Source organism: Phaseolus vulgaris, chromosome 9 (assembly GCF_000499845.2).
Source record: "Phaseolus vulgaris cultivar G19833 chromosome 9, P. vulgaris v2.0, whole genome shotgun sequence".
In the NCBI taxonomy this organism is placed as follows: domain Eukaryota; kingdom Viridiplantae; phylum Streptophyta; class Magnoliopsida; order Fabales; family Fabaceae; genus Phaseolus; species Phaseolus vulgaris.
Genome location: NC_023751.2, coordinates 37426103 through 37437848, shown reverse-complemented (window position 1 = coordinate 37437848; position 11746 = coordinate 37426103). Strand labels below are relative to the sequence as shown.

Below are 11746 nucleotides of genomic sequence, written 5' to 3'. Positions count from 1 at the left end.
CATAAAATTTTATTCACAAATGAAATAGAACTATTTATACAAGTTAATTAACATATGACTATTTGTATTATGGATCTAAAATTACCCTAATCATCTAACTAATTAAACTTAATGGTTCAACAAATTATTTAAAAAGTTTCCTAATACATTATCCGATAACAAATCCTATAAAAAAATCAACAAAAATCTAATCCAATATTAAACCATTTCTAATCGGCTATTTAACATCTGAAGTTTCTTTATTTTTGTTAATTTTTAAGACTTTGTACGTTTGAAGATAAATAGAAATACAATGTGACGAGTTTTTCAACACAAAATTCAACATTGCAATTTGAAATGCCTACCTTTCTACGTAGCAAACCTTTTAACATAGGATCTATAATTAGTTACTAAGTAGCTAGGCTTTTTATTAGATTAGCTTTTAACCATAAACTTAAATAACTAAAAGGACTAATCCTAATTTTACATATTTACACATAATCTTGTGTTATTACTTATATAATCTTATATTTTAACGAATCTCCAATCATTAAAAAGTGCATTCCTAAAAATACATAATTTTTCACATTGTAGTGTTGTATCTTTTTAAATATATTCTTTTTTATTGGTGATATCAAATTCATTCACACAAAAATAATGTTAACAAATTTAAAAAATTAGTTATAATTTTTTTAAATTACAAAAAAAAATTGAAAACTTTTAGAGTAAGTTTTTTGAAGAATAGTTATGAAAAAATAGTTGGATTAATTTTGATTCATTAAGTATTGATACTATTGGAAAGAGGATTTATTGAATAAAACATTAATCATTTATAAAACTAAAAAGATGAATTTGATTCGATCCATTTCTTTTATATTTTGTAATTGATGAATTCACATGTTATAATTAGATAAATTACAAAAAAATGAATTACTTTGCATCTTTAATTTAATGTGATTCACAAAAGATCTATCAATATTTTAAAGATAAAATTCGACTCCTTTTTTTTTCTTGTATCTTGCAAATCACTTAAACATATTCGTTTATATTAAAGGCAAAAGGTTTAAAATTTCTGATTCTTGAGAACACATGATTTCACTATTGTTTGTTATTTACATGCATTTATTTTTTCAAGTGGGAAACTATTTGAGAATCTGCTCTGTACATAGTGAGTCAGTGACATTAATTCCATAAATTAGAACTCAGGGATACATTGTTTTGGAACAAAAAAAGTAGCAAAAGTAATTGTGAAACAGAAGAAAAAACTTGAGGTAGGTGCATTTGCATGTTACTTAAACTTGTAAGCAAAGTATTAGAACACAAGTAAAACAAATTTTAGGTTTGATTTATAGGATAGAAGAAGAGAAAAGTTGGTGGCTTGCAATACAACTGCTACACTGTCCTCATATTTTTAGTCATGTCTTCCATAAATTTTAATCGTGACTGCCATTAAACCCTTTGACTACTTTTCCTCTCCAATCAAAAATTTCCTCTCATTCTACCCTATCTCATTCATATCACATAATTATAGGATGTAACCAGGGATATCTTTTTGAAAATCCCAATTCCATTAAACATATTATTAAGTGAACATAATTTTTTTTTCTGGTTCCCGTATGTCAATATAGTCTCAAATAGTTTAGGAGTCGAAGTCAATGACAATTTATATATTCTCTCCTCCCTCAACCCACCGAGACGACTTTTCAAGACAAAACCTCAGATGCGGTGATTGACCCTAACGATGCTATCTCTCCGACTTGAGGTCGGAACATTGACGCCCACCGTGGAGCCCAAAAGGCTCCTTAGCCCGTAGCTAGGGGGAACCTACTCCCCTTAGACCTCGACTGTGGGACTTGTTCCCGTATGCCAATATAATCCCACATCGCTCAAGAGTCGAGACCAATGACACAATTTATATACTCTCTCCTCCCTCAACCCACCAAGACGTCTTTTCAGGATAAAACCATGATAGAGCACCAACCTTCAAAGCGGACAATACCTCGGATGTGTTCCAAAATTGATGTATATCCTGCATATATATATATAGTTCATTTTCCAAATCATTGGCTTTGAAACTAGTTATGACTTATATTCGGATTCGACTCATGACTTCATAATTTTATTTTATTTTTTTAAAAAAATAAATTATAAGTAAAATTATCTTAATATAAAAATTTATTCTAATAAAATTTATTCTAATAAAATTTATTCGAATATAATATTAGCGAGTATTTGAAACATAATGAAACTATTATAATCTCACAATTTAAATCGAGCAATAGAATAGTGACTCGAGGTTTTATTTATTGACCGTTTATCTAGTTGGAGGTTAAGTGTGATTAGAACAACGCATGCAAGAGAAAGGAATGAATTAATGTTGATGAACAGCCTCAGTTTATTAATAAAGTTGATTAAGAAAAAGTGAATTTGAGTGGTTGGTAATGTTGTCAACTAATTAACTGTTTCTTGTAGTTATGTGCAAACGTTGTAACTTTGCATTGCTATATAGTGTGCTCAAATTCAATTATTTTCTAACGTCAAATTTTGGGTTCTACGATGATGGCATTCGGATTCAGTCTCAAACGTTGGATTTTAACTTTCGTTCTTCTTTACGTTTGTGTATTTGGGAAAAACTTTGGTACGCCATTAACAACATTAGATGAAACTTTTTTTACTTTATTTGAACTTTTTTGTGTGTTTTTCACGTATTAAGCCACAATTTGATAGGTTATGCTGATGAGGACGACTCGGACGGGGAGAATGGTGGTGAGATCGGTGGTGGGTTCGGCGGTACTGGTGGTGGGTTCGGGGGTACTGGTGGTGGGATCGGTGGTGCTGGCGGTGGTGGGTTCGGTGGTTCTGGCGGTGGTATTGTTGGTGGTGGGACCGGAGTTGGTGGTGGTGGTGGGTTCGGTGGTTCAGGCGGTGGTATTGTTGGTGGTGGGACCGGAGTTGGTGGTGGTGGTGGGTTTGGAGGCGGTGGTGGTGGGGTTGGTGACTCTTCTCAAATTTTCGCAAAAGCCTTGCTTTGTTTCAATGATAAATATGTAAGTAGTGCCTAAATTGATTTTTTATGTTTCGAGAATGATACATTTATAATTCACATATTTTATAGAATATATTACAACTTTTAATATTATTATTTTAATATTTTTTATAATATTTAATTCTAAATTTATTTTTATTATATATATTTATTTTTAAATTTATCATTTCAAAAAATTGTATATATTCTTTTATGTTTACTTTTCAAGAAGAAGGCATTTTTAAAAATTCAATTTTTATACTCCTTTTTTTATCATTTTTTCCTCTTTTCTTATTTTACGTATTACTTTCACACCCCTTCATTTCAAAGAGGTGAAAAATTCGTTTTTATTAGAATAGTGACAATAAAAAATGTAAGTAATTAGCACACTCTCATGAAAAAAAAAACCTTTATTATTAATTAAAATTTATATTTTTTTGTGTGAGGAAGTACTTATTCAATGAACTTCATTATGTTTAATCAATTTTAAACAATCCCAAAGAGATGGTTAAGAAAAGCATCCCAAATAGTATATTAAAAAAATCATAAAATAATAATTAAATTTAGATACTAAAAATAATTAGTCACTAAATTATATACTAAATATTAAAAAATTATTTATATTTAAAGTGGTTTCTAATAAAAATTTATAAAATAATTTTTAAATTGGTATCTAAATCAATTACCTAAATTTTAATTACCTAAGTTTTTTCTACTAATATTTTAGATTTTAAATTACTAATATTTTAGATTTTAAATTAGTATCTAAAGAATTAATAGAGACTAATTTAAAATATAAGATTGTAAGGTAGTTAATGATTAGGTACTAATTTAAAAACTGTTTTATAAATTTTTATTGATAATAAAACTATTTTAAATACTAATAATTTTTTTAGTTTATAAATGATTTCTAATTTAATTAAATAATAACTAATTATTTTAATTTTTAAAATTAGTTTTTGTTTAATGCAGTCAGTGTTATATATTAGACAATTTTTCATAATCTTGTGTTTAAAATATTGGTACTTATATGCATGTTCTGAACTTAGTCGTTGTGAAAAGAAGGGTAATTGTTCTGATAGAGTATATGTTATTTTGGTGAGGGGTGTCAGATTTATAGCAGGTGTGAAGATTCATGCAGATTAAACGAGAAAGGAAACCTGAACGTGCCTGCAGATAAAACTGATATATTCTGCCAAGGACCATGTCTCTCAGAGACTAACTTGGTCCTCAATTGCCTCAATAACGTTTTCAGCAACTTCATTTTCTACAACAAAGCAACCATACACGACATCAGAGACACAGTCGAAGCTGCATGTGGCTATGGCCCTCAAAGAGGTACATCTTTTTGCCTCAATCATTGCTCGTTAAAACAACTTCATTCTTGGAAAACTAATCTCTCTGAAACTTCATTTTGGAAATTCAGGAAACTTCAATGTGGCTCAGCATGTTCAGAGAGAAGAAAACGAAGCTGCTCCAAAGGCTACCACTAGCCATGCTGTAATGGGACTTGCTGTTATCGTAATGGGACGTGCTCTATTACCTCCAAATTTCACATAATATTTTATGTTCATAAGAATTATTATCTATGCTTCTCAGTTTTATGTGTAGTTAATCACTCGTATGATATGTAGTAGAATAACCTATACAAGGGAAAATATGAGCTAGTAGTAGAATAACCATACTCACATATGGTGTTGTATATGTATTATGTGTGTGGAACAGATATATAATATATACACTATTTCGTATTGGAGCATTATTATAAACAAAGAACTAGCTCATTTTAATTATAGTCACATACCAATTATTTCACGTATTTTCAATCATGTGAATATCAATGTTTTCGGAATCATGCAAACACCAACAATCAAAGTGTTTTTAAAAAATGACAAGTATTTTGGAGCTTCTCTCACAGCCCAAGGTGACTATGATTTGGGTTGCAACCTTTTTAAAACCTTGCATAACAATATCTATTTTATTGATTTAATTTTCCGTAGTCTTCCGGTAAGAAATAATTATAGTTTTAGTTTTCAGTAGAATATTATAAATTAGTTTAATTTTAATATGACAAAAAAAATAAAAGCCTTAAAAATTGAAGGGGCATTCCGAGAATCGAACTCGGGACCTCTCGCACCCAAAGCGAGAATCATACCACTAGACCAAATGCCCACACATGGAAGACTAAATAGTTATTAATTAAATATAAGTTATCTTTTTAAGTACTATCATACCTTTTTATATCAAATTATCTACAATATTAGCAGTTCTGAAGTATTACTGAACACTGTTTCCCACTATTCACATTAAAAAATATCACCTGACCTTTCATGAAAAAATGATTTTGAAGTGTAAATTCAAAAATAAAATATTTGGAAACTTTTGTGCATAGAAATTCATGTGCTTTTACAGCCAAGGTAAGGTTTGGGTAACTTGGGTATCATTTTCTGGTGGCTAGCTTAGGAGAGGTTTTGTTTGTTATTCAATTAGAGATCTGCACTCAAAAATGGAGGGTGAACAAGTGAGAAAGTTGAGTAAGTTTCAGAAAATTAGACAAATTATTGTATTTTTTTCAACATTTATATTAATCTCCATCACATGAGAACAAACTAATACACATTTTACTTACAAGCTTAGATTCATTTTTACTTTATGAAAACTTTTTTTTTTTCTCTTTTCACAATTAAATTCTATAATTTAGTAAAAATAGACTAAAACCAAGCTAGGGTGCTGAAAGGATTAGAGTTTGCTTACATATATAAACCCACTTAGACTAGCCTTAACTTATTGCATGTAAGTCACAAAAAATCAAACTATGTGCAATGTCATAGAAAAAGCTGCAGTTTCATAATCCAAACAACTATTAATAAAGACTTGATAATGCATGCTGTTACTTCTATAAATGAATCAATATGAAGAAGACAAATTTCATCATCAAACAGCCTCAAAATCAATCATTAAGATGCTTACAATTGCAAGATTTCAGTGACAACATCATCAACCAAAGAATTAAATATTTGGTCCACAACCTCTGATCCGAGTTCAGAAGCATCAACCTCATAATCTAGCCATCTTCCATACTGGCTGCTCATGTCCTTGTCCACAAGCTCATCCACCATTGAGTCTCCCATTCCTCTCCAACATGAGATCTCCTTGTACACATCTTCTGCCAACCATTCTTTTCTTTTCACCATTTCAAACCCTTTGGTCCACATTTTGAATCCTCCACCTACATAACGCCTGCATCTCAAGTCCAAACATTCATTCACACAATCAAATGTAACTTTCCTTCTTATCCTAGACTCGTCATCGTGCTTAAACCCTCCTCCCTTGCGGCCTTCCAACTGTTTGAATAGATGAGAGTTTATAACCTCACTAACTTGGCCAAGGGAAAAATCCATATATATCAACTCAACATTACACAATATATCTTTCACATAGTCGAACTCCCATGTGCTTGAACTACCAAACCTTGTGACATTACTTGTATGCTTCATCATGTTCCCAGCTGAGGTTGAAGATGCTGAATCGGATAAGTCAGCATCAGTTTCACAAGCATAGAACTTCCTTGAAAAATTCAAGCCATGAACTTCTTGAGCTTGAACAGATGACCACAGCTTGCTTCCTGAAAGTTGATAGTATTAACATTCCTGGGTCATAAATAATTAATTTCAAAATAGGTAATTAAATGCCATATTTAGCATAAAACTACCTTCTGTACTAGTAACATCTGTGCTCAATGAAGATTCACAGCTTTCAATTGAAAAAGAAGGCTCGAGAACAGAGATTGGACTTGGGTGCCTGCAATTGAGTAACTGTTGTTCCATCTCATCAATCTGTAAACAACTTGAGTTAATCACCTACTCAATATGCAGAAATCACAAGGAATATTCCATTAGTTAGTATAAGGGTGGGTGATTAATACTGATTATTCAATACAATTGGAATTTTAATTCTTACTCACATTTTATTTTATAATTACAAAATTGGTATTGCATTATAAAAGTTAGCTTTTTTGCATTATAAAAGTTAGTTGTTCATCACAAAATTTAATCACTCTCTAAGTTGGCTAAAAGTACTGACTATATTATAGAACCAGCTGCAACACAAAACTACAGATAAGGAGATCAAAGTATCATTAAGCCATAAAATAGACAAAGAAATTGAATGTCATTTCACTTTATTCGCACATAACTGCATTTCTCAGCTACATTGTAATTTTTTTAAGTATACTGACTTCGAAGTGAAATGCTCATTTGTAGTTAGAAAAGAAAACAATTGCATAGAAAAGTAACATGTAGCATCAAAGAGTAATGAATCCGGTTTTTGAGTACTCATATAGAAACTAACACAAATAAAAACTATGTTTACCTGTAACTCTTTACTTCCTACGAAAATTAATTTTCTTGGCAAACACGCAATGAATCCATATCTTTTGTTTTCTTTTATAAGGATGTTTACAACATGAAACAAAAAAACCCAACTTATTATTTTTATTTGGCCATTTAACAAGTGACCCTATACTGTCCTAATTAACATGCTTGAACGACAAACACAACAAAAGAAAAGTAATAAGAATTAAAAAGAAATTTGTCACGTACCCATGAGTTCTGCTTGAATGATAATTCAGGAAGACCCCTGAAAGAGATGTCTGCATCATAGTTGTTGCTTAACTTGTCTGTAAATAAGACATCTTGGTCTTTTTTCGGTTGCAACCTTGGATTGAGGTTAACTACATTCAAGCCGGCTACTTGCTCATCTGATATAGTAGCAGTAATGGCAGGCTGCCTCACTTTAGAAGAGTCATGACAAGTTGTTTCCATACATGTTAATTCCCTCAATTTCTGTTCCAAAAGAACACCCAAGGCATCACCACCACCAATCAAATTGTATCCTATTGGGGACCTTGTATTGTCTGAGTCAAGCAACACCCTTTTAATGCGTTGATCCAGGGAAAGACCATTAGTATTTTGGCCAGCTTGTCCAGATGTCTCAAAACCTGGACTGCTCCTAGTTAATGGTGTGGTGAATGTGAATGAAACTACATCCATGTCCTTCTTTTTTACATCTTCAGCCCAACAATTTTGTTTATTACTCACTAGGTTAGACTTAGCAGGCTTCTGAGTTTTTTCAATGAACAAATTGTCCACAACCCTATCATTCCAGTCCTTATCTGTAGACCTTTTCTTCCTAGGAAAATTGTTTGTGCTGGTGTATAAAACTTCCTTTTCACTACCAGTCACCTCCATCACTGACTTTCTGGATCCAACTTTAGATTTTGCAATGGATTTATTACTGGAGCTTCTATGACGTCCGTGAGAGGAGTCCCCAGTCAGAACTTTTCTACTGTGGGAATTGGTCACCAATGGCTTTGACGGTAATTTGTCTTTGTCAGTAGAATAATTCTGTTTCAGATTATTCTGTCTAAGAGCACCAGATGAATTCTGAGCAGAAGATTTCTTGTGCAAATTTTTCTGCACATTTGCCTTCATTGGTTGGTTGGATTTCAAGTCAGGATGCTCTTTTTGGGCCGTCATACTTTTTCCACCAGTCAAACTCAAACCTTCCCTTTTTTGAACATTCACTTTTGCTTGGATTGCAAGTGAAATGGACTTCCCCTTATTATTCTTCAAAGAAGAAACTTCTTCCTCTTGTGTAGGAGATTTGATGGGTATATCCACAGATCCATTCCAGCTTCTGTTCAAAGATTGTCCTTTGAGATACTTGGCAGCATTTGACTCGAGTGATCTTTGACATGATTCAGAAAGTCTGGTTGCTCTTTGAGAAAGTTCTCTTTTCTCTTTTAGATCTCGAGTTCTAGAGGTCGTCATGGAGGGTGGCCCAAACAAAGGTCCCTTCTGTGAAGCCTCCACCTTATCTCTTAGTTCTCTCACTCTCAGTGGTGTTGATGATGCTACCAGAGGTGTCTTAGCCTTGGTACTAGCATGGGAACCAGGCTCAATAATTCTTGCCGCAGCCTCCATTATATATGCAGCATTATTGGTCGGAACAAAGCTGGGACTCTTAATAGGGGACAAGAGTTTATGGTGTGTAACAGGAATTGATTTTGCTGATTTTGGAGGCAAAACTTCTGTTTGGAACTTTTCAATTGGTCTAGTAATGACCTTTTGCTGTTTTGGCTCAATGAAGCTCCTAGATGAGCCCTCAACCTTTTCAACCAGCTTTCCAGAATATGGGGTCTGATGGTCATGCTGGTGATCAAAGTTTTTCTTGAAGTACTGAGCCTCTTGAAGGGAACGGGTATCAAAATATGGGGTAGCATAAGGATCAGAAATACTTGAAGAAGGCAAGGAATCTAATCCCATAAGCCTGGCAACAACACTAGGAGCCCTTGTACCACATGTTTCATCATCTGTAACAGATGAAGCATAACTATGATCACAACTTCCTCTTAGACTTACCCCAAATCCATTTTCATCTTCATCAACCTGTGAGAATTAAACAAAGTAACCACAAATTTCATAACATAAATATATACATAAAAACAACAGATGAATTTGCAAGACATATAATACCAGATAGGAGGACTGTGTCATTGGCATTGCCACATTGTAATTGACTCTTCTTCCCTGTTTTAAAGTCTCTGCAAATATTTAGAAAAAAAAATTACCAACAGTAAAACATAAAATGACTAGACCCATAAAATTTGGTATAACTGATTCAAAAAAATTGACAAGAGAAATAAAAACATCAGTATGTTCAACGAATACAGTAAATTTACCTGGTAAATCAGACTTGGCCGCAAATAATTTCTTACGGGACTTTGTCGACCAGTCAAACAACTGGAAAAACCCACCAACATAACCTCCTCCACTTTTCGTCCCTTCTTTTTCAACTCCCATTTTCAAAGCAGAATGCAGTACACCTTCCAGACACAACAACAAAGCCTCATCCAACTAGATCAGACCAACTACATGGATCACACAACGTCATTTGTCTCAGTTAAAGACAGTAAACCTTAATGACACATCAGGAAAACTTTGGCATGAAAGATTAACATCATTAGTCAAATGATAAAGTGTTAAAGATCTATTGCATTGTGAAATATTAAAGGGAAACAACGCATATACATATGGGAATATTAACAGGAACATCATAACCAAAACTTCAAACAAATACAATCACCAAGATTTCAATAGTATGGTTCTCTGTATCTCTAGATCTCCTTTGGAAGAAAGCAATCACATAATAGTGCTCCAAACCTAAAATCCACTGCATAGTTCATATTTTGCTTATGTAAATCTCCTTTTAGAGAACCAACCAGACAATCAATAGTCAAATTTATCTAGACAAAACAGTATCATAACTTTGCTGCTGTTGCTAAACTTGAAAGTAATCATATTAAGTTCAAATCAATAGCAAATAGACATTGATAGCCTGTTTCAACTAATTAAGAAGAAAATTCTAAAGATCCAGAGCAAAAATTTGAGCTGGGATCAAATGTGGAAATAACAATCCTAATAATTGACCATTGTTCGAAAAAGCAAAGGTTGTTTGGATCTTAAGTATTTTACAAAAGTCCAATCCTAAACAGTCCCTATTGATGGATTCAAAAGTATGAACAGAGACACACACAGACTGTGATTACAAACACACATTACTTCTAACCCGAATGAACAAGATATAAACGTGTTTCCCATCAAATAACGAATGGAAAACCCAAAAACACCAAAATTAGCCCATTCAAAAGATAAAAACTTAAACCGAATCCAAACACTAAAAATAACACACAAGACAACAATAAGAGTACCAACAAGGAGAAAATAAAGTGGCCAAATTCAAAGGCAAAGCAGAAAGGAAGAAGCCAACGACAAGAACCCATTAAGAGAAATGAAGAAAAGCTGCAACCTTTGGAGACTTACGTTGAAACAATGAGTTGGGTTGGGTCAGCTAAGCATTTGAGTGAAGTGAAAGGGAAGAAGCAAGCACCCACCTCAAGAGCATTTTACTGTTTCACTGTGAAAGACAGAGAGGACTTGGTTGAAGCAATGAAGTGGGTAATCACAGAGAAGTTCAAGCAAATGGAAAAAATTTGGGGAATTGGGAGAGAGAGTGAGAGAGAGAATAGAGAGAGATAGACACAGTTTGAAGTGTTAATAAATGGAGACAGAGAAGAGAAATTTTATTGCATGAAGTAGAAAATTTAAAAGATTGCATCAAAATTTAAAAAATGCTTATTTTGAAATACGTTTGGATTATTATAATTATAAATAAATATAAAAGAAGAGAGTTTATAACGTCTCTCTAGAGAGGGATGGGATTTCAAATTCCAAACGGGGAAAAGGGTGGTCCAAGGGAGCTTGATAACGTCACCCAACCAATGGCTTTCGACGACTGCTTCACCTATTGTCACATGACACGTGTACCATTTCTGTCCTTCAAATATAAGGGAAAATGGTTGGTGCGTTTACATCACTAGCTCACTCTCAAAGTTCTCTCTACTAGTCTATTTTTTTAAAATAAAAAATAATTATTTAAAGGATACAAATAAATAATTTAAATTATTAATGTATAAAATTAATAATTCTATAAAATTATTTGATTAAAATTAATTAACCAATTAAAAAATAAAAATATCTATATGTACTTCTAAATGTATATATATTAAACAAATAATAAAATAATGTAAAAAACGATCGAGTTAGTCGATCTTAACACCTAATGAAACACAAACCAATAATATTCACAAAATAAATAAAAAGGTGATCTTAATTTATAGAT

The 11746-nt window shown here is 32.5% G+C and overlaps 2 protein-coding genes and 1 non-coding gene across 5 annotated transcripts; 1 reads left to right on the top strand and 2 right to left on the bottom strand.

Annotated features, from left to right (window-relative positions):
* Positions 1 to 2460: 2460 nt before the first annotated feature.
* On the top strand, positions 2461 to 4780 carry LOC137822717 (uncharacterized). The gene is made up of 4 exons (XM_068627664.1): positions 2461 to 2617; positions 2707 to 3026; positions 4117 to 4342; positions 4431 to 4780. The coding sequence occupies exons 1-4, from the start codon at positions 2536 to 2538 to the stop codon at positions 4562 to 4564; spliced, it is 762 nt and encodes a 253-aa protein (XP_068483765.1). The 5' UTR covers positions 2461 to 2535; the 3' UTR covers positions 4565 to 4780.
* Positions 4781 to 5104: 324 nt separating this feature from the next.
* Positions 5105 to 5176, bottom strand: TRNAP-UGG (transfer RNA proline (anticodon UGG)). The gene has a single exon. It is a non-coding gene; the product is annotated as a tRNA-Pro (tRNA).
* A 695-nt stretch (positions 5177 to 5871) lies between these two features.
* LOC137821736 (uncharacterized) lies at positions 5872 to 11156 on the bottom strand. 3 transcript variants are annotated; one of them, XM_068626471.1, is made up of 6 exons: positions 10888 to 11156; positions 9747 to 9935; positions 9541 to 9608; positions 7606 to 9453; positions 6717 to 6840; positions 5872 to 6629 (listed from the first exon to the last, which is right to left on the bottom strand). In XM_068626471.1, the coding sequence occupies exons 2-6, from the start codon at positions 9865 to 9867 to the stop codon at positions 5971 to 5973; spliced, it is 2820 nt and encodes a 939-aa protein (XP_068482572.1). In that variant the 5' UTR covers positions 9868 to 9935; positions 10888 to 11156; the 3' UTR covers positions 5872 to 5970. The 3 variants fall into 3 exon arrangements, with proteins under 3 accessions (XP_068482572.1, XP_068482571.1, XP_068482573.1); XM_068626470.1 differs by having other exon boundaries at positions 6717 to 6864; positions 10888 to 11120; XM_068626472.1 differs by having other exon boundaries at positions 9747 to 10237; positions 10888 to 11091.
* Between the last annotated feature and the right edge of the window lie 590 nt (positions 11157 to 11746).